At 35.8% G+C, this 23,134-nt stretch overlaps 1 protein-coding gene and 1 long non-coding RNA gene across 3 annotated transcripts in view; one reads left to right on the top strand and one right to left on the bottom strand.

Moving 5' to 3' along the window:
• The window catches only part of LOC134742427 (uncharacterized), a 273,514-nt gene that overhangs the window by 61,839 nt on the left and 188,541 nt on the right, over nucleotides 1-23,134 (top strand). The gene's annotated exons all lie outside the window — the stretch shown is intronic.
• Nucleotides 1-23,134, bottom strand: part of LOC134742350 (mucin-2) — a 61,046-nt gene that overhangs the window by 11,442 nt on the left and 26,470 nt on the right. For both annotated transcript variants that reach the window (XM_063675401.1, XM_063675400.1), the window contains exons 2-5: nucleotides 14,850-14,926; nucleotides 5,538-5,579; nucleotides 1,881-2,087; nucleotides 1,315-1,587 (exon numbers count right to left, since the gene is read on the bottom strand). In XM_063675401.1, the coding sequence (XP_063531471.1) occupies nucleotides 1,315-1,587; nucleotides 1,881-2,087; nucleotides 5,538-5,579; nucleotides 14,850-14,916 (589 nt within the window). In that variant the 5' untranslated portion in view covers nucleotides 14,917-14,926. The remainder of the gene's footprint in view (nucleotides 1-1,314; nucleotides 1,588-1,880; nucleotides 2,088-5,537; nucleotides 5,580-14,849; nucleotides 14,927-23,134) is intronic.

Here is a 23,134-nt window from a genome sequence, read left to right as displayed (position 1 = left end):
TTTTAACTTTACGTTATCGATAACCGATAGGTACCTTAATTACATAAAACATAGAAACAAAAAAATTTGATTTGGCCTCTATTCTAATATCAATTTTAACAAATCTCGCATGCTTCTCGATATCGAACGATATGGCAGTCGGCCCCCAACTCTAGTTTGTCTCTGCCGAGACAAGCTAGAGTTGGGGGCCCAGAGAAAAGTTTCCATTTGCCGCCATTTGACGTTTAGTAGGTTTGTAACACAGAAATATGAACATAAGGAGTGGTTTGACAGCTGGGCGCGTGTCTATTTTAAGGGCCTGACACTCTATGATAGAGAAAGATAGTCTTATTGCGATTCCTATAAGAGGAAAAAGAAAATAGTGCCATGCTTTGTCCTTATCACCGACCGGGTGGCATCATAGGTAGGAGGCGATGGTGAAAGAGAAAAAATCCTATGCTGCCCAAATTTTATATGAATATTCTTTCTCTTACCCCCGGTCGTTCGGTGGCGCGTATCTATAACTACTTGAATATGCTATGTCTATGCTATCTTCTGATCAAAATGATCAGAAAGCGCGATCGCATTGTCAATTGATGACAGCTGTTGCGGTATAAACATAAAAGCAAAATGCCGGTTTGCGCCGTAATTACGTGCAAAAATCGCAGTACCATTGTAAATTTAAATAATTATGGAGTTAATTATTACAGGAAAGACTAATAGCAATGTATTTGTGTAATAAAAACGGCAAAAAAAATATAAAATACGTTGTCCATTGCCGGACATTCGAAAGTCATCCATTGCTTGTTGTATGTACTTTCTTCATTGATGTTTTCAAAGCTAACGCGCAATGGACAATGAACACGTGAAATATGACAGTCTCAATATTGAAGTAATATGCCACAATATTAGCAGCAAAAAAAGCGTAATTAAAGCGTTAGAGTGAGTGATCGTATGAGTATTGAGTACGTATACCAATCAAGACGTATCAGGTATATTGTTCTCAAATCAATTGACGTGTTATTTCTACATCTATATCTGTTGTATCTGTAAAAGCACGCATAAAGTTTCATACTTTCTGTTGGACGTTGTTCTGAATAGGTACATTATTCAATACAAATTCATCATGAACTTGCCAGCCTTGGCATAAAATACCAAAAAAATCTAAGTGACTGGAAAACCTGAGGGCCTACCGCGAACACCGAAGTTCGCCAGCCAACTCGATTGCCTATCTATTTCGCTTACTTAACATACGGTCTTTTAAAGGTTGGTACGGTGGCTTAGTAAATTAAAGAATCTTGTTGGCACAGAACGGAAATTTTAAATGTAACTTACCACACGAGTAGCGAACAGGGCAACACACGTCTTTACGATAAATCGGGGTGCAGCCGTCCACGTGAAGAGTACATTCTTGCATAACACAAGTCGTCATATTTCGTATGCAGTAGCAATGTTCGCACGGTTTGTTCGGAGAAGGCGGCACCTTGGAGCCCTCGGGGAAGTATTTCCCGTTAATGCTGCAGCCGTATCTGTCCAATTTGCCGAGTCCAGTCTCGCCATATTCAGACGGAGATGACGTCGAAGTCGAGGTGAGTAGGTCAACTGGAACTGAAAATAGGGATCGTGAATAGATTGGTCGATTCCTATCTATTCTGAATAGATGTTTCTGGGTCATACACAAACTTGGGTTTTAAGTTTGTGTATGACCCAGAAAGACATAGACATGTTTAAAATGTACTTGTGATTCAAGCCAATATTTGTATATCATATCGCTACCCATATATGCAGATATACCTAACTTTAGGCAACATGAGTTTTTTTTTCAGTGTATTAATTATACATAAATTTTAATACATATTGATTGCGTTCATTCAAATTAAGAAATAATATGTAAAAGTTACCATCAGGGCAAGTGACGATGGGGCAGCACTGGTCAGCGCGCTTTTCAACCGAGCAGTCTTGGCCAATGGGTTTGGTGAAGGGGCAGACCCTTAGATAACACATCAGCATTCGGTTGTGGCATGTGCAATTGAGGCAGGGCTCGTTTGTCATAATACGATCACCTTCCCCGTAGTGCTGGAAGTTGTAGTAACATCCTTCCGAAGGTCCTGAAATTAGATTGTCGAACATAAGATATAATTTACTGAGAGTTTAAGACTACATAAGTAGTGTTAATAGGTACGATGACAGTAATTAAAAGTCACTAAAATATTATATTTCTTAATTAAACTAGTCGTAGAATACGAAAAACGCATTAGTTTTTTTTTTATATTTGGCTAGATTGTTGATTTTAACAAAACATTTTGTTAAAATAAAATTACAAAATGCGCAAGTCCGCCATAATTCGGTGAACACCAATCAGAGCGAATGACGTCACGTTCATGTAAACAAATATCCGAAATACTGAAAGTTCTGGTTCTCCTGCTATCTGGGGGCACGGCAGTACCCCCGCCAAGTCGAGCAAAACAAAGAGGCACGGCCGTATCATCCTTTTCTCGAAGCCACTAAGGCCATTTTCAACATACTGTAATTTTGTGATAGCTAAAGCTAGAACCCTGAATTTTCAGTGACGTATAGAGCATAACATGATTTAGATATATTCTCAGTAACATGTAATTTTAACATGTAGTTTAAGAATTATTGAATGTAGTTCCTTAGTTCCTTAGTTTTGTCACTGACACACTCACGAACATCATACTTAATTCTAAGGTACTTCTAGCAGACCCACAAGCTCCAAATTTGAAACGTAATTAGTTTTACAGTACATATGGTGCTACTTTCTCGCACTAGTGCGTCAAATAGCACTTTTCGTGCATATGTCGAAAGTTTAAAGGGCCATATGTACTGTAAAACGTTGTACGATACACGTGCGAATAGGAAATTCGCAACTCGTGTCGATTTAAAACACTCCCTGCGGTCGTGTTTTAATCTATCGCCACTCGTTTCGAATTTCCTCTTTTACGCACTTGTATCGTAAATAACTATTTAGCGTATTAAGCGCACACAATGCTTTACTTGTACTCGTATGTGTATTGCTCAAACTGCATGTCATTAGCGCTATGTTCAATTAGGATTATTTTAAATAGTTGACGAATTATCCTTATGTCACTATGTAGCCGTGCGATTGCTAAGTCATTATAAGTATTAAAAGAATAAAGGTATCTAATAGTCTTAAAAAGTCTCTAAGTCTCGAAAAAACTTCTCCACAATAGACCACATCTCAGCCATCAAACAAATTGTTGAAAAATGTCATGAATACAGAAGACAATATTACGTGGCATTTGTAGATTACAATAAGGCGTTTGACTCACTTAAGCATAACAAGATATGGGAAGCACTTAAGGAACAAGGAGTCCCGGAAAAATACATTAGGATTATAAAAGAAATATACTCAAAAAGCACAGCAAAGATTAAATTAGAGAGAATAGGTGAAGAATTTAATATAGGAAAAGGAGTCAGACAGGGTGATCCTTTGTCGCCAAAGATATTTATAGCAGTCCTCGAAAGTGTGTTTAGACGGATGAACTGGGAGAGCTATGGTCTCAATATTAATGGAAGAAAACTTAACCATCTACGTTTTGCAGACGATCTGATTCTGTTAACAGATAATTCCAAAGAACTCCAGTACATGTACGTGTATGGTTATTTCGGTGTTTTCTAAAGTAACTCAAGCATTTCCTCCCAAAAACCACCAATTTGATTAGTGCAACTGTAGCCTAACCAGGAGTTTGACACTAAATATTCGCTAGCGTCTTCGTAACTTTGTACACTAATATGCCAGTACTAGCGAGATGCATAAACAGTAAGTTACGCACACGATAGCGAATATATCAATGTCAAACTCGTGGTAAGGCTACTGATGATGAAGACCACGGACGAAATGTGGAACTTCCCTCGTATGTGTATTATGATTTTTGATGTAGGTAGTGTTGGAAACAACCAAAGAGACTGAGAAGTGAGGGGTAGGTGTGAGAGGTGAAGGTAGCGGGTATTAAATTTGGGGGGTTTGAGGTTGGGGGTTGAGGGGAGGTGAGTTGATGGGTCGGGGACTAAGGGGTTGGGAGTTAAGGGATTGGGGGTTAGGGTTAGGAGTTAAGGGGTCTGGGGTTAGGGGTCGGGGAATGGCGGTTGAAGGGTTGGTGGTTTAGGGCCGAGGGGTTTAGTGATCAGGGGTTGATGTGCTGTGAGGTTGAGTGATCGGGGGGTTTGAGGGATTGGGACAGTGGCGGGGCGGAGAATGGATTTAGTGACAGGAATGATTTCCCAGACGGACTCGAGGAAAATTCTGATTATTTAATAAAGTTTACGATTTTAGGGTTAAACATGATTATGTTTTTCATTCATGCGTCACGCTCTTAACAATGTCTTAAAACTAAAAATGGAAAAATAAAAACTAATAAAAAAAGATAAACCGACTTCAAAAAGGATGAAATAAAATATTATCCTTTTTAGGGTTCCGTGTTTAAGTATATGCGTTACCAACTGATATGTTTGGAGTCAGTGCCAAGCCAAGTAGTAACAATACCAGTCAAAAATAATGAGCTTTATGTATATAAATCCCATTACAACTACAAATATTATAAACGTGAAAGTAATTCTGTCTGCCTCTTTGTTACCTTTTCATGGCTAAACTACTGAACCGCTTTAGCTGAAATTTGGCATGAAGGTTCCTTGAATTGTTTTATATTTTGAAATGTCGTCCTCTGGATAAGCGACAGAAAATAACTCAGTCCCAATCCCACACTTGCGTGCTATGGACTGTTCAAGAATTAGTAAGAAGTGCTCTTTAAAAAATACGACGACAAATAAACGCATTAGATTTACACTAATGTGCCGACAAGCATCGTACGAACTGCGCCAGGAAGGTTCAACCGTGTGTTCTGTTCTGAGGAGTGTTCTTAAATACCTACAGAAAGTTCGTTTATTGTCGTCGTGTAACGCTGCGTCTTACATAGGCGAACACTCGCGAACGCGAAGCGAAGCGAAGCGGCGCGGCTGGCCCAAGGCGTTCGCGTTCGCAAAGAGATCGCCCACGTAGGACACTTCTATAGGTATCAAAGGATTAATTAAAGCGCCGTGCCACGCCGCTTAGCGTTAGCGTGTTGTTCGCCTACGTAGTACGCCGCGTTAGGCAATCCAACGTACATACTTATATAGCCGCAGCCTTATCGAATTGCACCAAAATCACTATAAATATATGGTTCAAAACTTGGCTTGGCACCGACTTCAAACATATCAGTTGGTAACGCATATACTTAAACACGGAACCCTAAAAAGGATAATAATTTATTTCTTCCTTTTTGAAGTCGGTTTATCTTTTTTTTTATAAAAGTTTTTATGTTTATATGACCTTGACATCACTAGGGACGCCATGACACTTACAAGCGTTTTGGAGCGAATCTAAAAACTAAAATGTAGTTTTTTCCTACTATACCTTTATTAAATGCAGAAATATGTTATTCATAGTAAATAATTTATGTTTCTTTAACATTATAGGACAGTTTTTCAAAATCTGTCATCATGCCTATTTAGCCAAGTTCCGGAATTTTTAAACTTACCTTCATATAAATCTAATGCAGTTTGGTTGCTGGCTGTAGGTGCTGAAAAGATAAAAAAACGGTGTTAGTTTTAGTAGGAAATATTGTATGATTATTGTAATGTGTGTGCGTAGGTCTGTAGGTGAAAAACCTTGTTTGAAAAAGATCTTATTTCATGCAGGTGTACATGAAGGGTAAAGGCCTATATTGTTCTCGCGGGAGTTATTGATTGTGAAAAAAAAGCTATAACTCCTTAGGGAGTTATAGCTTCCTTTTTAGTTTTCCGTACCCAAAGGGTAAAAACGGGACCCTAGCTATTACTAAGACTCCACTGTCCGTCTGTCTGTCTGTCTGTAATTTTGTTGCTATTTTCTTAAATAACTTCTAAACTATCTATTTTATAATTACAAAAAAAAATTGGAGATTCTCAAAATAAGTTCTTTCATTTGATATGTAACATGATATAGATTGAAAAACTTTATTTTTTAATTTTCTCATTTACCACCCAAAAGTGGCCCTCATGTTTAAAATCCATTTGTTTACGTTACGTCCGTCTTTGGGTCGCAAACTTAAGTGAGGTTTAGACTAACAAGAACTTGCATGCAATTTGTATTACATTGCGGTATCTGATAAACATTTTGAATGCAGTTTACCTTAGTAGTCACCAATATAACGTAAATTACATGCAAGTTCTTCCTAGTCTAAACCTCGCTTTACATATGTGTACCAAATTTCAAATTAATTGGTCCAGTGGTTTTGGAGAAAATGGGCTGTGACAGACGGACAGGCAGACAGACCTATTAGCACGTGTATCGTACAACGTTTTACAGTGCATATGGCCCTTTATTTTGGACATATGCACGGAAGTGCTTATTTCCGCACTAATAGTACGGGAATGTAGCACCATATGTACTGTAATAGTACATCACGATACAAGTGCGAAAAGTAGGAAATTTGCAACGACTGGCGATAAATTAAAACGACCGAAGGGAGTGTTTTAAACCGACACGAGTTGCAAATTACCTTTTCGCACGTGTATTGTAGAACGTTTTACAGTACACTATGGCCGTTTTCGACATACGCACGTATTGTGCTAGTTACCGCACTAGGGCGGTAAATTAGCACCATATGTACTGTAAAAGTAATGAAAGGGAAATGATTCTGGGTAACCGAAAAGTAATTACTAAAAACACGCGTGTTCATGGTATGGTAATCAAGAACTTGGATACATTTTTCTAGTCTTGTTAAAACAGCAATTTTACTTTGTTTTGGTCTTTTAGCATTACATTAGTTTTTCTTATCAGTGCACGAGTAAAGTTAGTTACGAAGTGTATCAAATGACGGTGCCGAGTAACTACTTAGTACCTACACAGATTAATGATGTATTTACGGTGATGAATTTTGCTTACCTACCTTCGACAATGGAGTTGACTAAACCTGATATAATTAAGGAAAAAAGTGAAATAAGACCGAAAAATTATGCAATTAAATCTAAAAAGTCTATTTGATTGAGTTAGTTTATCTCTTTGGTAATAGTTGTTGGTTAATTGGCACTTGGAGAACCTTATATACAGTTGGTTCCGTTTGGACGTATCGAGTGTATTATATTAGCCAACGTATTATATAGCTGCAGTATAGTATATGGAAGACAAAATCGGTTTTACTACATGTAAGTAAGTAAGTAAATATTCTTTATTGCACCAAAATTATACATTTTACATACTAATGTAATTTTACATGTAGTTAATGGCTGGAGCTGTCAAACGCGACAAAGCCGTAATTAAAGTAACGGAGTCGCGCTTGATCGCGAGCCGACATTTGGGCCACTTATTTGCATACAGTCGCAGTCAATATCGACTATTACCTATGTAAGTAATCGATTAATTAAATACTCTTAAACTACTAAACTCGCAAAGATTCCGCAGTTAGCAATCCGGTAAAAGGTAAGTATTCATAATGTTGAGACAGTTGAACGACTTGTGCGGACGGAGTTGCGGCCAGATGCTAATAGCGAATAAATAATTAAATATGCAACTATCACACGTCTTTTTTAATATTTAGCTCTTCTAATACCGTTACTATGTCCTTTTAAATTGGAAATATTGTCTCAATAGGTCTTTTTTAGTAATCTGTGAGTGTGTCCTCGTATCGGAATGCGCGTGGAAAATTGCTCGATGGCAATTTAATTGATCACGTAAGTTATGCGAGGCGGTGGCTTATCAGCTGTGGCCGACGAACCGTTAGGGCTCTCTTGTCTGGCTCTATAAGGCGGGTGCACGCTGCCTCAACGCAGATCGTCCAGCTAACGGTCGCCAGGAATGTCGTCAGCATCCAGTTTTTGCGGGCCATGATTTCGACCCTAACACACTTCTACGCGTGGTCATAAAACTGAAATAATTAGGACTGGCAAGCGGAAATTGGTATCCTGTTTACTCGCACTTATAGGATGATGACCTTTCCTGTCATCTTAAGTATCGGGCTGATCTTATCTCAATTCTTAATTAGGAATAAAATGTATTTATTATGTTAATAATGATGAAATTGATAATTCAATTAATACCTATATTAGGTAATCCGTATTTTTTGACATTTAGATTTTTATTCTAGAAAGTTTGTAGACTAGTATTTATTTATACAATTTTGTTGTTTGACGATCCTTTTGTGAAATTCTTATTATTAAATTTTGACATCTATAATAATTCAATTCTTTTAAGGACAATAATAACTGCATCAATAAATTACTCTGATATTTAGATTAAGGTAATATTTGTAAAACTTGACAATTTAAAAGTGCTTGTTGCTAGGCTTATTTTTTATTTTATTTATTAAGTACAGCCACATGCATTAAAATTGTGTCAAAGTACTTCACCTGATACAGTACGACAATTATGGAGTACATAGCGTTGACTAAGTATAATAGGACTGGGAATGAGATCTTAACCTATACATAAAAATAAACATTACATTTTTAGAACAATTGACTAATATATACATTATTTACAATTTTACGGCAATCCTTACAAATAAATAAAGGAATAAATAAATACAAATACTACTACTATTTTCGTTTTGGCAATATCTTAGATTTAAATGTGGGTAAATGGTCATGAAAGATGTCAATGAAATTTTTGCAAGTAGTAAGACTATTGTAACTCGAGCATATTCGAGCTACAATAGTCTTACTACTCGCTACTATTGTAACTCGAGCATATTCGAGCTACAATAGTCTTACTACTCGCTACTATTGTAACTCGAGCTATTTGAATAAAGAATATATTGACTTGACTTTGAAACGACAAAATGAAAATCTGGCCTTATAAAGTAATATCAATGCACATATCAATTAGGATAAAAATATTCTGTAATGCAAAAAACTATTGTTTTTTTTTTGCGAATGGCAAACAAAATAGCTAAAATGTTTAAGTATGACAAATACCTACCCAAATTGTATCTAGTTAAAAAAAAGTTATCTTATTTCTGTAAAGCTTCGCATTCCTAAGCTACCACGTGTACTAACAACTAATGTCATTAGATATTTATAAATTCAAATATTATGCCAAGGAGTGCTAATAAGAAAGTCTCTATCAAAAATTCCAGTTCTCGTGACGTAGCCCCTCGTTCAACGAGCCCCATACTAATGAATTGCTTTTGCGTCCGCAGCATGTACCACTGTGACGTTTATAAAAGGCCCTGCACGAACAAAAAACCACTTAATGCAAAATCGTGCGCTTAGGAACATGGCCCAAGTCAATCGAAATCAGGAGACCGCTTGAATTTGAAATTTGCACTACATTAATATGGATTGTTGTTTCAATGAATGAATGTCGCCGTGGTCGCCATGCTTGATGAAGTTCACACGGTACACCTAAACATTGTAGGCCGCATTTAAATATACTTCCTATGTAACATAAATTGAATGCGAATTCTTTGAAATGACCGTGCTGCGGATACTAAATCTGCGACTGCAGACCGAAATAGCTTCATCTAATAACATGCATCGCGAAACACACGCACAGCCTGTACAGTTAGGCGCAGGGCGCGACCATTCACCTAGACTACTCAGAGACGGCGCCGGAGGATTCTCCTGTCCTGTGGCTCAGTTACACTCTCCAATAAATACCCTTGATATTTTAAAAATAACTTTCGAGTGTTTTTCGCCTTTTTAGACTAACTAGAAAAAAGCTATACTAGCTTGCCCATTTCATTTTGAATGTTTAGGTAGTTGTGTCGTTGTTTAAGTAGTCGTTTTAATTAAATTATTCTCTATAAATAAGTGTACGGAATCTTAAAAAATGTGGGTTTTTTAACACCCGATATTTATGATTAAATTTAAGCGAACCGTTACGAAATTAAACAAAGAAATCACCATAAAACAAACGGTGCATCTAGGATTATAGTTATATAATATGTATATCATTAAAAGTCAATGCCCCAGGAACCTGTTTGATAATGTAACAAAAATTGAGAAATTATACGTTCGAGCGGAAACCGAGCGCATGACTCCTGGCGGACAGCGGGTATTAATGACGGTGACAGCCGCATGTACAACTTCATTAGATCATTAGCGTAACTTTACGAGGGTAGTTTCTTGTCTCCCCTGCCGCCGCCGCCGCCCGCACCGAGTAATGCAGCCCGCAGTCTGCGTCGGTCCACCAACGCGAGCGCTCGATGAAAATGCTCCTCGTTATGAAGCGAAACATGTCGAGCAAACATCAACTATATATACGTGAGTGACCCGGTTTAATATATTTAATACCGTAACGACTAACCTAACTTCACATGTTACATCAACTTATTCACTACGCTGAGAAAAGCTCCAATTATACTAATCTAATAAGATATCGGAATAATCAATCGTACGTGTCAATTCGTATCACACTACATATAAAGCCTACGCTATAACGCCTTCTTTTATGTTTGTTCTACATAACCAATTTCGAAATTTTTTCGGTCAATGGGTCAACTTATGTAAAACGATGATTTTTTTTTTTTACTGTATATCATATAGAAGAACATATAAACTTGAATTAATTTAAAGTCAAACATTCAGGTAGCCGTAGTCTGTTTCAAAGAAATATAAACTATTTATAAAGATTTTTACTGGAAATACCACCAAACACTGTTACGACAATAATATTAGCATATTATACTTATGACACTTGTTAAGCGGTATATACCGTCTAGCATATCGTCATCGATACATTATTCATAGTCGTATCTTATTCCAATAAATAATGATTTTAAAAACGTTTTGCATACATATTGTTAACTAGCGACACGCCCCGGCTTCGCACGGGTTACCCTTAACAAATTATAACCTAAACCTTCCTTAACAATCACTCTATTGATAGGTGAAAACCTCATGAAAATCCGTTCAGTAGTTTTGGAGTTTATCGCGAACATACAGACAGACGCGGCGGGGGACTTTGTTTTATAAGATGTATAGATAGATGTTTATAGTGTTTAAAAACTATGCGTGTACCACCATTAGAAGGTAATCTATTTAAGGCGGTTCCCTGAGCAAGAAGGCGAAAAATTTCCTTATATGATCATATTTTTAACAGACGTTGATATTCGTAGACGTGGAAAAAATATATGTAGTCCTTGATTATATTATCTTTAATTTATAAGTTTCCGATACACGAATACACTTCGCTCGATACAATTAATTCCCAAATTAACCTCTAACTAGGACTTTTAATCCAACTTTACTCGGTTATTTATTATGTGATACTATAAAGAAAAAAAAGAAGAAAAAACAATCTTAACTTAAATAGTAATTTGACCGCTTTCGAAATTCGATATTGTAAGGCAACGTTTTTAAAATAAATAAAAATCGACAAAATTCGATCAAAATTACGACAAACCGATGGAACGGCTTTAATTATTGAGACTGACTGGTACCTAATATCCGTTTGTATTTATAGTAGTGTAAATTACAATATGTTTCGGTAAATAAAAACTATTCAAAACGAATTTGTTCCTGGGTGTTAAGGAAACGCAAGCGGTAATGAATACATATACATATATATTTTATTTTATTTAACTTGCAAATCTACTTATGATGATCTTTATTACTTTTGCAATCGGGCTAAGTTCTACTGTTAGGATTACAAGTTCAGTCCCGATAATAATCAACGATGAATTATACTCTTATTATTTGCACCGATATGGTTTTGATATTGTAGTATTCAATTAAATTAATAAAGTATTTTTATATTTTATTAAATATTTTAATTTCCTCTATTAGAAACTTTTGTCGGACAGAACGAGGTTTTCACTCGATAACAACGAATTCCATTACAAATAAATTTTGGCGAATGTTTCAATTATCAAGTGCGTTAATTTACTGGGATTAATTTTGGGACGATAAACGATATATAATCAATTAAATCTCTTAAAGTTTACTGGCTTTTTTTACTTTAAGCAATTGGATCTCATCGTACTTTTTTGTAATGTGTCAATTTTATCTGTATAAGATTATCCCCAAACATTTATTTTCTCCAACATGCAATGAAATATTGATATTATGTCCCTTAAAATAGGCTGCGGCAAGTCAAGTGTCAGGTGTCCTAAAAAAGTGTCACGTTGCAAACGCGGCTAGACTAGTCTAGCTCTCCATACAAACGTAGTTACGCTCTCATTTTAAAACGACTCGCTAGGTTGCTCTGAAACTTTGTACTTACAATTACTAGATAAGATATATCTAGGTATGTAAAATTACAGATTAGTTTATCTATTAGCTTCAGATAACATAGTAAAAAAATACAGCGAATTTAAGTTTTTCATACAAAACTTGTTTTTGCTCTATTTCGTTTGTTTTATAAACTGAAGCTATATAAACTAATTACAGACCTAGATATATCTCATGTCATTGTAGTTATATGCAAAATTTCGTTACAATCCAACACGTAGTTTTAAAATGAGAACGAGTCTCGGTTTGTATGGGGAGGTGAAATTCGGCCAAGCTTGCCGGGGACTCTTAATGAAATTTCATACAAAATTGCAGGCCCACAAAGTTCTCTTTTTAGGGTTCCGTACCCAAAGGGTAAAAGCGAGACTCTATTACTAAGACTCATTTGTCCGTCTGTCTAGTGTCTATCACCATTGAAATTTTCACAGGTGATGTATTTCTGTTGCCGCTATAACAACAAATACTAAAAACATAATAAAATAAATATTTAATGGGGCTCCCATACAACAAACGTAATTTATATCCCGTTTTTTGCGTAATGGTACGCTAACCCGTGCGCGAGTCCGACTCGCACTTGACCGGTTTTTTTAATTTCCATTTCACAAATATTTGTTATTCAGCCATTTAAAAAAAACTATAGCAAGATTTGCTAAATGGTTCGTAAATGTTTGCTATATTTTGCAGTTTTATTTATATAAAATCGACATGAATATAATAAATAAGACATAATTAACAAAATTCAATATTGTTAAATTACTAATTTAACTAGAGTTAGACCAAGTAAAGTCTGCCACGATTTTGATAACATACGCTGTGCAAGCTTTTGATGTACATCATAATTTCATAGAAGTTTGACGTTTAATAACACTTGCACTGCGTGTGCTATCAAAATCGTTGCAGACTTTTCTTGGTCTAACTCTACACAAATAAACATTTAAAATATTTCATCTTAATGTTAGCAGTAAAATGTCTACTCAAACACGCGTAGGTATTTTTTTTATTTGTTATGGAGGCAAAGCTGAAACCGAGTTGGTGGTAACTACTGGAAATTATTTTTTCCAGTAGTTACCACTGGTAAAAGGTGGGATATTTTTTTTCCCAGCATTTACCACCAAAATTTTGTTAGAGTTCCATACTAATAAAAACACTATAAATACAGGATGTTTTTTTAAGTATAGTTACCTGCAATAATTTACGGGGTGAATATGTAGGTCATACCGAACAACTTTTACTATGGAACCAATACCGAAATCGCGAAAAAAAAATTTGACTCCCATACAAATATCAACATCAGACCAACCAAAATGTATGACACTGCCAATTTTTTTTAAATAAATTTTACGTAAATAAATTATTATAAACCGATGTCTTTCATTTCAGTATACTGCCGTAAAAATCAAAAATACTAAAACAAATACTGTTTAATTACCTAATCACTTGAAAAATAATCTATGAATAATACCTTACATATATTTTTGTTTTTGCACTTGTTAAACTGTTTTAATATTTTTGATCACTTTTAAGGCAGTTTACTAAAACACTAATCGACTTATAATTATTTGTTAAAGCACTCTATTTTTATACTATACTATTTAATACTGTTTTTATTAGTATTGAACTTTAACAAAATTTTGGTGGTAACTACTAGAAAAAAAACCGGCCAAGTGCAAGTCGGACTCGCGTTCCAAGGGTTCCGTACATTACACAATTTAAACAATGTATTTTTTATGTGAAACGTGAGTGAAATGTCTTTAAAAAACCCGTAGGGGTCGGATCAAAAACTAAGTAATTAAGTCCGACTCACGCTTGACTGCAATTTCTAACAGGTTTTCCTGTAATCTGTAGGTAAAGATCTATTTCGTGTATTTTTTTTTTAAATTTAAGACCCTGTGGTTATGGAGATAAAGGGCCCCCCTCCTTTATGGGCTTCTAAATTGTTTATCCTACAATTATAAAAAAAACATATTTGAGATTCTAACAATGAGCTCTTTCATTTGATACATAACACGATATAGTTTGAAAAACTTTATTTTTTAATTTTCTCATTTACCCCCCAAAAGTGGCCCCCGTGTTTAAAATTCATTTGTTTACGTTACATGGCCGTCTTTGGGTCACAAACTTACATATGTATACCAAATTTCAACTTGATTGGTCCAGTAGTTTCGGAGAAAATAGGCTGTGACAGACGGACAGACAGACAGACGCACGAGTGATCCTATAAGGGTTCCGTTTTTTCCTTTTGAGGTACGAAACCCTAAAAAGGTTACCAAAAGGTGAGAAAAAATTCCCAGTAGCTACCACTGGTAACAACTTGGTGGTAACTAGTGGGAATAACCCTTGATGTTCTTCTCTACATGTCGCAATTCTCAACCGATTCTCTTGAAATTTGTTAGCAAGTTCGATGAATAAATAGTTATTTTTGCCGATTTAGTTTTAGGATTATTTTCAAAATGGCGGAGCCATACATTTATTCAGTTTTAAGTTATACTCGCGAGGCCTACAGCTCACAGAGTGTACATACTACATCATAATTTACGTTTATGGGCCAGTTCGGCACGGTGTAGGGCAAGTCCTTAATTTGAAGGAAAAAAGCAGTGTAAGTGTGATTTGCTCATTATTAGTGTTGTCGAATGACTCACCCGCCGCCGTGGTCGCGATGCAGGCGGCCAGCGCGAGCAGCGCCCCCGCCGCGCACCGCCGATCCATCTGCCGTCGCCTGCAACAATCACAATCGAATCAATTACCCTGCCTCACCACTTCGCTCCACTCCGACTCAAGAGCATTGGGGATCGAACACACCGGTAATGGGTAACCGTCACCCTTTACGATGCCAAAAGACGTTTTAGGAGCGCGCAAAATCTTACAGATGGGGAAACCAATGTTTACTTGCTTTACTCTTCTTAGTTCAAAGAATGTGCATGCACATTTTCTTTTTAATATGAATTATTATTGCTTTGATAATGGAACCTAATACTAATATAAATGCGTAATTGCTTAAACAAAAATATTGAGAAAGAATTTCGTAATAAACCGGAACCATCATCATAAATATTGGTCATATAAGATCTAAAACGATACCTAAACATAAATTAATCCAGGTAGAAACATTGAGAGAGTTCCACCTTAAACAAGATAATACATTTATCTGGCGGCATGTCTAACTTTAAAATTCGATAAGGTGCAGCGGGCCAATTTCGACTGGTAAGTTACGAAGTGCAATTTTGACCACCGAAAACTACTATTTGCAGTACGTTTACTGGCAATTGATTGCCTTCATACTATAGATTAGTTATCTTGGTTTTATTTTTTCAGATACATCCAAAAATACTTTAAAATGAGCATTTTATATAAAAAGGCAAAAATAGTTGTAATTATCCCGCCCAGGGGCAATTAAACCTATTGATAATAAGTTTCGTTACAGTGAACTTGCACAGCTAAACCTGAGCTTCTGTGGTTAGTCATAGCGTAAGGGATCTATATTGACCCCGTTTATTTATGTAGCTACATTTATTTTTGCAAAGAAAGGCTTAATAGATTTAAGCTGGGTAATTTCAACTGGTCTCCATAATAAGTAGTGATGGGACTACTTATTACTATTAGAATCAATCGATAATGTGTCTACAGGTTCACACATCTTTTTCAAATGTTTTTTTTTATATTTGAAGTTATAATCAAACATCAAACATTTATTCAGCAAATAGGCCACAGGGGCACTTTTACATGTCAATTTATATACAAACAATAAAATTAACCCAAAATTACAAATAAAAAAACATAAATATAAACATCAAATTACACAAAAAAAACTAATAAAAAATATACAAACATCAGAATTACTAAAATTGTTTAGAGATGTAAAAGTCTCTAGGTGTCAGAGATAAAATGTATATAATAATAAAAAAGATTATCAAATTATCCAGAGATGTAAAGGGTCTGCAAGACTTGAATTGTTATATAATTAATAAAAAGACAAGATATTAAATCAGACAAACAGACAAGAGCCGAATGAAGTGCCTCACGTTATGCCACTCAAAAGTAAAGTTACATAGGTAAAATGAAGCCCGTGTAAACTTAAACTGACCGGTCTCCACAAACAGCACCCGTTCACGAGTATGTAATAAAAATAAAACATAGACTGTATGTCACAAAAATGTTATATTTAGAAATTAATTACTTAAGCTTACATTTTGGTAGGTACTCTCTTCCTAAAAATCTAAAATATCAACATTTATTTGTATTTTAATTCCATACATTTAGCTGCTCTCATTGAATACCCTGATAGTTATTTAAAAAACATTAGAAATAACAAATGATCTTTCATTTAGCCGAATATACTAAGATGTTTCAAACGTCCACACATAGTGTTTTATTTAACACACCTTAATTACGTTACCATAGGCGATAGGCCTTTGAAACACCTTTTATTTAAAAACTAAATAATTATCCTTTAATAATATAGGCGCATACCCACGTAAAAATAAAATAGTTACAGGCGGTTAAACATAGTGTTTAAATTGTCCCCAGTCTACCCTACGACTATCATGCTACTTTTATAAAACAAAACGCATCCTTTTTTTTTAATTGTCAAATATTTGAAAGGAACGCTAACGTTAAATAAAAAAAGCAAATTTGCAAAATAGTATGAAATACACTTTTGTGTATAAAACTTTTTTCTTGTCAAGTTCTAGTTTTCATTGCAGGATTTCTCAAAATTCCCGTTATATTTAATGATTCTGTTTTCGCCATCATAATCTAACAATGACAACGATTAATTTCATATGTATATTGCAGTATGTATACATTCAATTTGACGAAGGAGGCCAAACGCTTAAGAAAATCGACGATCTCATTTGATACATCGTAAAATTAATAAAATAAAAATATAGTCCTTTACAGGGTCAGTATTTTTAAATTAGGTATTTGCATCGATAACAATCTCGAATCGTGTACATCACTAGCGTTTGTTCGTAGTCGAATTAGCCGCCATCTCAATTTTAGCGGGATTATTTAAACTATCGCCAAATTACTATTAAAACATAAACTACATTAGATTCAGTGACATACAAACATAGAATAGGCTATAAATATAGGACTCACCTTTGAAAAATTTGTAAAGACCCATTAAAAAGCACTATTTTTATATAGACATAGTATAGTAGTTATAGACATGTAACCGAGCGACCAGGGGTAAGAGAAAGACATGTTCATGTATTGACAGGTATAAATTTCGGTATTTCGTCATCGCCCTCTACCTATGCTGCCATAACCCGACCATGAAAAAAAAACCCGGTCGGTGATAAGGACAAAGCATGGCACTATTTTCTCTTTCCTCTTATAGGAATCGCAATAAGACTATCTTTCTCTATCAAAGAGTGTCAGGCCCTTGATTTTTATAGAATATTTGAAGAGCCAACTCGCACGTGGCCACAACGAATTTCGTCGAAAACAAAATGGCCACGTAACTCAGAAAGCATTCGGTCTATTAACACCGTCTGTGGTGAAATTATGAACAATCTTTTTCGCTATCTAGACATATATGGCACTCTAGTTAATATTGTAAAACATGGAAGATATTTCGACTAGTTGAAATTTCCTGCAGTCGAAATTGTCTTCCTGCGCCTTATATATGTATATACCTTGTACATACAAATGAGTCATCAGCCTCTTGGGTTTAAAATATGTTTACACACTTAGTGCAAGTTCTCTATAACAGTGTTCTGATTTTTTTTTAATGCCGAATTTACGAGAATTGTAGGCTGGTGGTTGTAACGGCACCACTTTTCAGTCTGGCAACATCGGGTTCCTTGAAGGCCAGGAACACCACTACAAGGATTTTTACTGCTGGGCTCGAGCTCGAGACACGAGAGATTGGGCTAGAGTGCTAAAAGGCTGAATAACATTGATTGAGATCAAAATGTATTTATTTTAAATGCGTTGCTTGCTTAATCCATGAAAGTGCTGGAAATTACACATTTTTATTTACGATTTTTCTCATAGATATAATTCAAAAGTTACAAGGTTAGATAAGTTGGTTACTTCACTCTTCTTTGTGGTTTCGTTAAGTCCTAATGAGTAAAATAAACATACACACACCTGAAGAGGGGATAAATACGCAACAGACACAGGAAAACGTGCTGGAGTGGGCCCCTCGGCTGAGGGATTGCACTTCTTGGCGTGAATGTGCACACATCAACGTTGTCAACAATACTAATTAATTAAAGCTCGCACCCACGATGATGAAGCTAATGTGACGAGAGTGTCTTCAATTTAAATTGCAGAAAGTTACTAAAAATCATACGAATGAAGTTCATATTTGCGATGCTCGGTTTAGTAAAAATTAACTAATGTTATGTTATTAGTGCCCTCATTTTCGGGAACTGCTTAATTTAAAATTAAATTATCCAGCTTAAGTTAGTAAATTCATAAACTTTTAAGTAATTCTTTCAATTGCGTACCTATATAGGTATTAAAGAGTCAGGCTTCCCAAACGTCATTTTCATTTTCATTCCAAGCAACTTTGTTTCAGCTGCTTGTAGCATATGGGTGCGGAACGCGGAAACGAGGGTCAAAGGCAAAAATCTAGGCAACCGTTTAGTCCTGAGTGAATGCCAATTTAACTGTCCATTCACCGCCGGCGCGCGGACAATAGCCAACTATGTGGTTCGAGGGAATTCAATAAATTTCAGCATTTCTGTCAATGGCAGTTTAAGTTATGCTACGAATGACTACACGGTTGCCGTAACGTCAGCTATTTTTTTCCTTGTGCTTTAGTATTTTACTTCAGCGCAAGAAAGGTCCATAGACTTAAATATATATACCTACTACTAAAAATATATACCTACTTTACGTGTTTGTTGAATCCTTATAGATAACTTACATATACAGTACTGAATATATCAATATGAGGTGTCATCTATTAATAACTATCAAGTCTCGACGCTAAGTTGATTTTAATTCAGCACAATTTTATCGTCGTATGAGATTCAATTTGAATGTGATTCATGTTAATCATGCGTGCGTCTGGTTTTCTTGGCAGGAGGGAAATTTTATTTAAAGTCTTAACTGAAAGAGTTTCAAGCTCTGGTGAGCAAATGATCGTCACTCCGGCTTATTCGCGTCGCGGGGCTCTGGCTGTTACCGTGGGAACGCATCCGTCCGGCCTGTTGTTCGCACACACGCGCACTCCGCACCTACGCCACCTGTATATATGTCTACTTACTTAACTGTACTTGACCATCATATATTACACACAATTCTGCTTGTTACTAAAATTGGTGGTATATGGTACTAAAGTAGTCTGAAACGGTCGTAAATAATTACTATGGTAAATGCTAATTACCGATCTCGTCTAAGTATCGTGTTCAAGTGCAAGTTTTAACACGGATAGTTAGTTGACAGCCTATTTTATATCATGTTCATGTCTTGTATGGGTAGAGAACAAGTGAATTCTCCGTCTTGTAATACTTATGTACGTACTTTTACCGTAATATAACGTGTGGAAAGAATGAATGGGCCCTGGAGGGAAAGTACCTCAAAACCTTAAGTTAGCTCATTTTGCTTAAAGGAAACATTCTTTTATTTTTGTAAATAAAAAAAACTGCTTTCAAAGATTTTTCATTTTTGTTTTCAATTTTGCTTGTCTAAAAATATTCTTGAATACTAAATATTCGATTTTATGGATATTTTGTACGACAGACGAGTGTAGGGCCTAATGTTTCTTTGAGAAATGTTATCATTAACATTAACTGTATCGAATAGTTAGAATAAAATAGCGAGTGTTTATTTTTTTTAATTTTTAGTCGGTTCGATTCCCGGGTGAAACAAACTAATTTCAAAAAATCTTTGAATGCAGTTTTGTTTCTTTTTAAAAATGAAAGAATGTTTCCATGAGCAAAATGAGCTAACTTAACGTTTTAAGGCACTTTCCCTCCAGGGCCCATTCATTCTTTCCACACTGTACGTATATGTACATAATTGTAAATGTTGAAATTCCTATTAAAATTGATTTATGGATTTCAGAACTTTTTTATTTAAATCCAAGTGTAAACAATATTTTATGTGTGACCGTTCTTATTAAGTATTATTACCTTATTGCACTCGAGTTTTCAACAATACATATACAATGTTCCACATAAACAACAACCAATATCTTGATTTTGACACGCATATGTAAATATAGTAACGCACACCCAACGCGACAAGTTGGTCCCGACACCGATCTCTTTATACTAACCTCATTTTATTGCTATAAATATAAATAAGCGCCTACAGATGAAAGCAGGGGTCCTCCGGCCTCCGTCTAGACGCTCTCGGCGAGCCTCGGGCGTAGGGTGAGGGTAGGTTCGTCACTATTTGCTTTACTAAGATACCACGTGCTCCGGACGTGAAGAGCTATTCACGTCACGTGTTTATGCCGCTTCCGTAATATCTTTCTCTTAGCGGAATTGTGTAAAAATACAGTTCAGACTACATTTTCCGCCACAATTTGTTCCTTTCTACCATATACATGTCGAGTATGTCGGTGTTATATGAATTCAGATCCGAAATTGAAGTGGAACCGAAAGTAATGGTTTTTTTTTATCTATGATGTCACGGCAATAACGTGTCATGTAGATGGTAATTGAAAATGGCAGTGCATAAAAATGTGATTTGATTGTCTGCACTTTTAGCATTGTTGTATTGGAAACAAGTTAACGCAATATTATCTAACAATATTATTCATATATTTTTTATTGTGAATTTAAGCAGTTACACCCTCATACTCGTAAAATGTATTTTTTGGTTCATTGCTGGTTCAAAATATATGTAGGTCAACGGGGACTTGACTTTTTTTATTTACCAATAAACTTTTTAATTAGGTACAACTACCCTAAGTAACTGTATTTCGTAATCTTAAAATAAGTAATTTCCCAACTCAAAGCTTCGAAAAGATTGTGTTAATACTACACAAAAACAATAGAAGATAGAAGGCAGGTAACCGAAGTTAAATATAGCTAGGGATAATGTTTTGATTAGCTACCTCTTCCGCGCCGCGCTGCGAGTACTTCAGTGTACACAATAGAAGCACACTTCCCAAGCTTAATTTGGCATACCGTTTACTCCAGCGGTGGTTGCGCCGGAAAGTAACAGTTAATCCGATTAAACAAACTCAAATTTGAAAAGCATGGAGATGAAAGCCGCAAATGTGTGGCGCTCTTAATTGGTTCCCCAAGCAAGTAACTGTAGATGGATGCTCTTGCTCTCTGTTATTGATCATGGGCTTATTCTACGCGCTGAGCGGAGTGCTACGAAGACGATGCGCTACGCACGTACAATCTACTGATTGCTGCCAATGCTGCTTTTAAGGGTATCCGGCAAGCTCAGTTCTCCATACAAACGTAGTTACGCTCTCAATTTAAAACGACTAGCTAGATTGCTCTGAAACTTTGTACTTACAATATGATAATGTATATCTATGTCTATAATTAGTCTTTGTAGCCTCAGATACCATAGTTAAAAAATTACGGCGAATTTAAGTTATTCATACAAAACTTGTTTTTGCTCTATTTCGTTTGTTTTATAAACTGGAGCTATGTAAAATAATTTCAGACCTATATATACCTCATGTCATTGTATGTGCAAAGTTTCATTACAATTCAACACGTAGTTTTAAAATGAGAGCGGAACTTTTTTTGTATGGTAAGGTGCAATTCGGCTGAGCTTGCCGGAGACTTATGTCCCTTCCCATACAAACCGAGTTTCGTTCTCATTTTAAAACTACGTCTTGGATTGTAATGAAACTTTGCATATACAATGACATGAGGTATATATAGGTCTGTAATTAGTTTATATAGCTCCAGTTTATAAAACAAACGAAATATAGCGAAAACAAGTTTTGTATGAAAAACGTAAATTTGCTGTATTTTTTTTACTATGGTATCTGAAGCTACATAAAGTAATTATAGACCTAGATATACCGTATCTTATTGTAAGTACAGTTTCAGAGCAATCTAGGTAGTCGTTTTATAATGAGAGCGTAACTACGTTTGTATGGAGAACCGAGCTTACCGGGGACGGTTAATTTGCACCGCCGATTCTTTTATTTTTATGCTTCGAGGAAAACGATCTCGAACAATTTTTTTCCGAAAGTATTTTATTAATAAAATGTAAAGTTGTATATATGTTAGATGTTAGTTTAGGTGCGTAGCGAGCTAAATGATCCGATCGGATGGTCGCCGGGAATTGGGTGATCGGTCGCGGCGTGTCGGTGTCGGTGGCCTGCTCGAGATGTTGCCCAACACATAATTTCAGGGCACTGCAACCACAGCGACCATTGACACCAATTTATCGAATATTGAACAATGGCTAAGATCGGAGAGCTTTACTGTCTGTTTTCACTACCCTCGCCAAAGTAATGAACATTACATCATACATTGCTTGATTTGCTTTAGACCAAACGTGAATATTATTACCTATTTACATGAGAAACACGGGATAATTTTCAATAACTTAACAAAATGCAAACCATTACGTTTTGACCTGAACACATTGGAATTTCCCATATACTTAGTCACTTTAAAAGTTTAAGTACTTACATGTTTTCTGTACATAATATACACGCTGGCAAAAAAATAAGTGCATTCCCGTTGCCAGGGAGGTTTTGGGATTATAATGAGCAACTTTTACTATGGGACCAACCCCGTAATCGCGAAAAAACATCAACATTGGCTGTTTCATACATTTTGGCTGGCCCATTTTCTATGGGAGGGCAAATTTTTTTTCGCATTTTCGTGGTTGGTCCCATAGTAAAAGTTGCTCAGTATAATCCCAAAACCTCCCTGGCAACGGGAATGCACTTATTTTCTAGCCACTCTGTATGGCGTGTATAAGGAGATAAGTTTTTAGGCAATTAGTATTCACAAAGTACTTTATATATAGTAGTGTG

Source organism: Cydia strobilella, chromosome 6 (assembly GCF_947568885.1).
Source record: "Cydia strobilella chromosome 6, ilCydStro3.1, whole genome shotgun sequence".
Lineage (NCBI taxonomy): Eukaryota > Metazoa > Arthropoda > Insecta > Lepidoptera > Tortricidae > Cydia > Cydia strobilella.
Note: the sequence above shows the minus strand (reverse complement) of the source record. Positions and strands in the feature narration are given on the sequence as shown.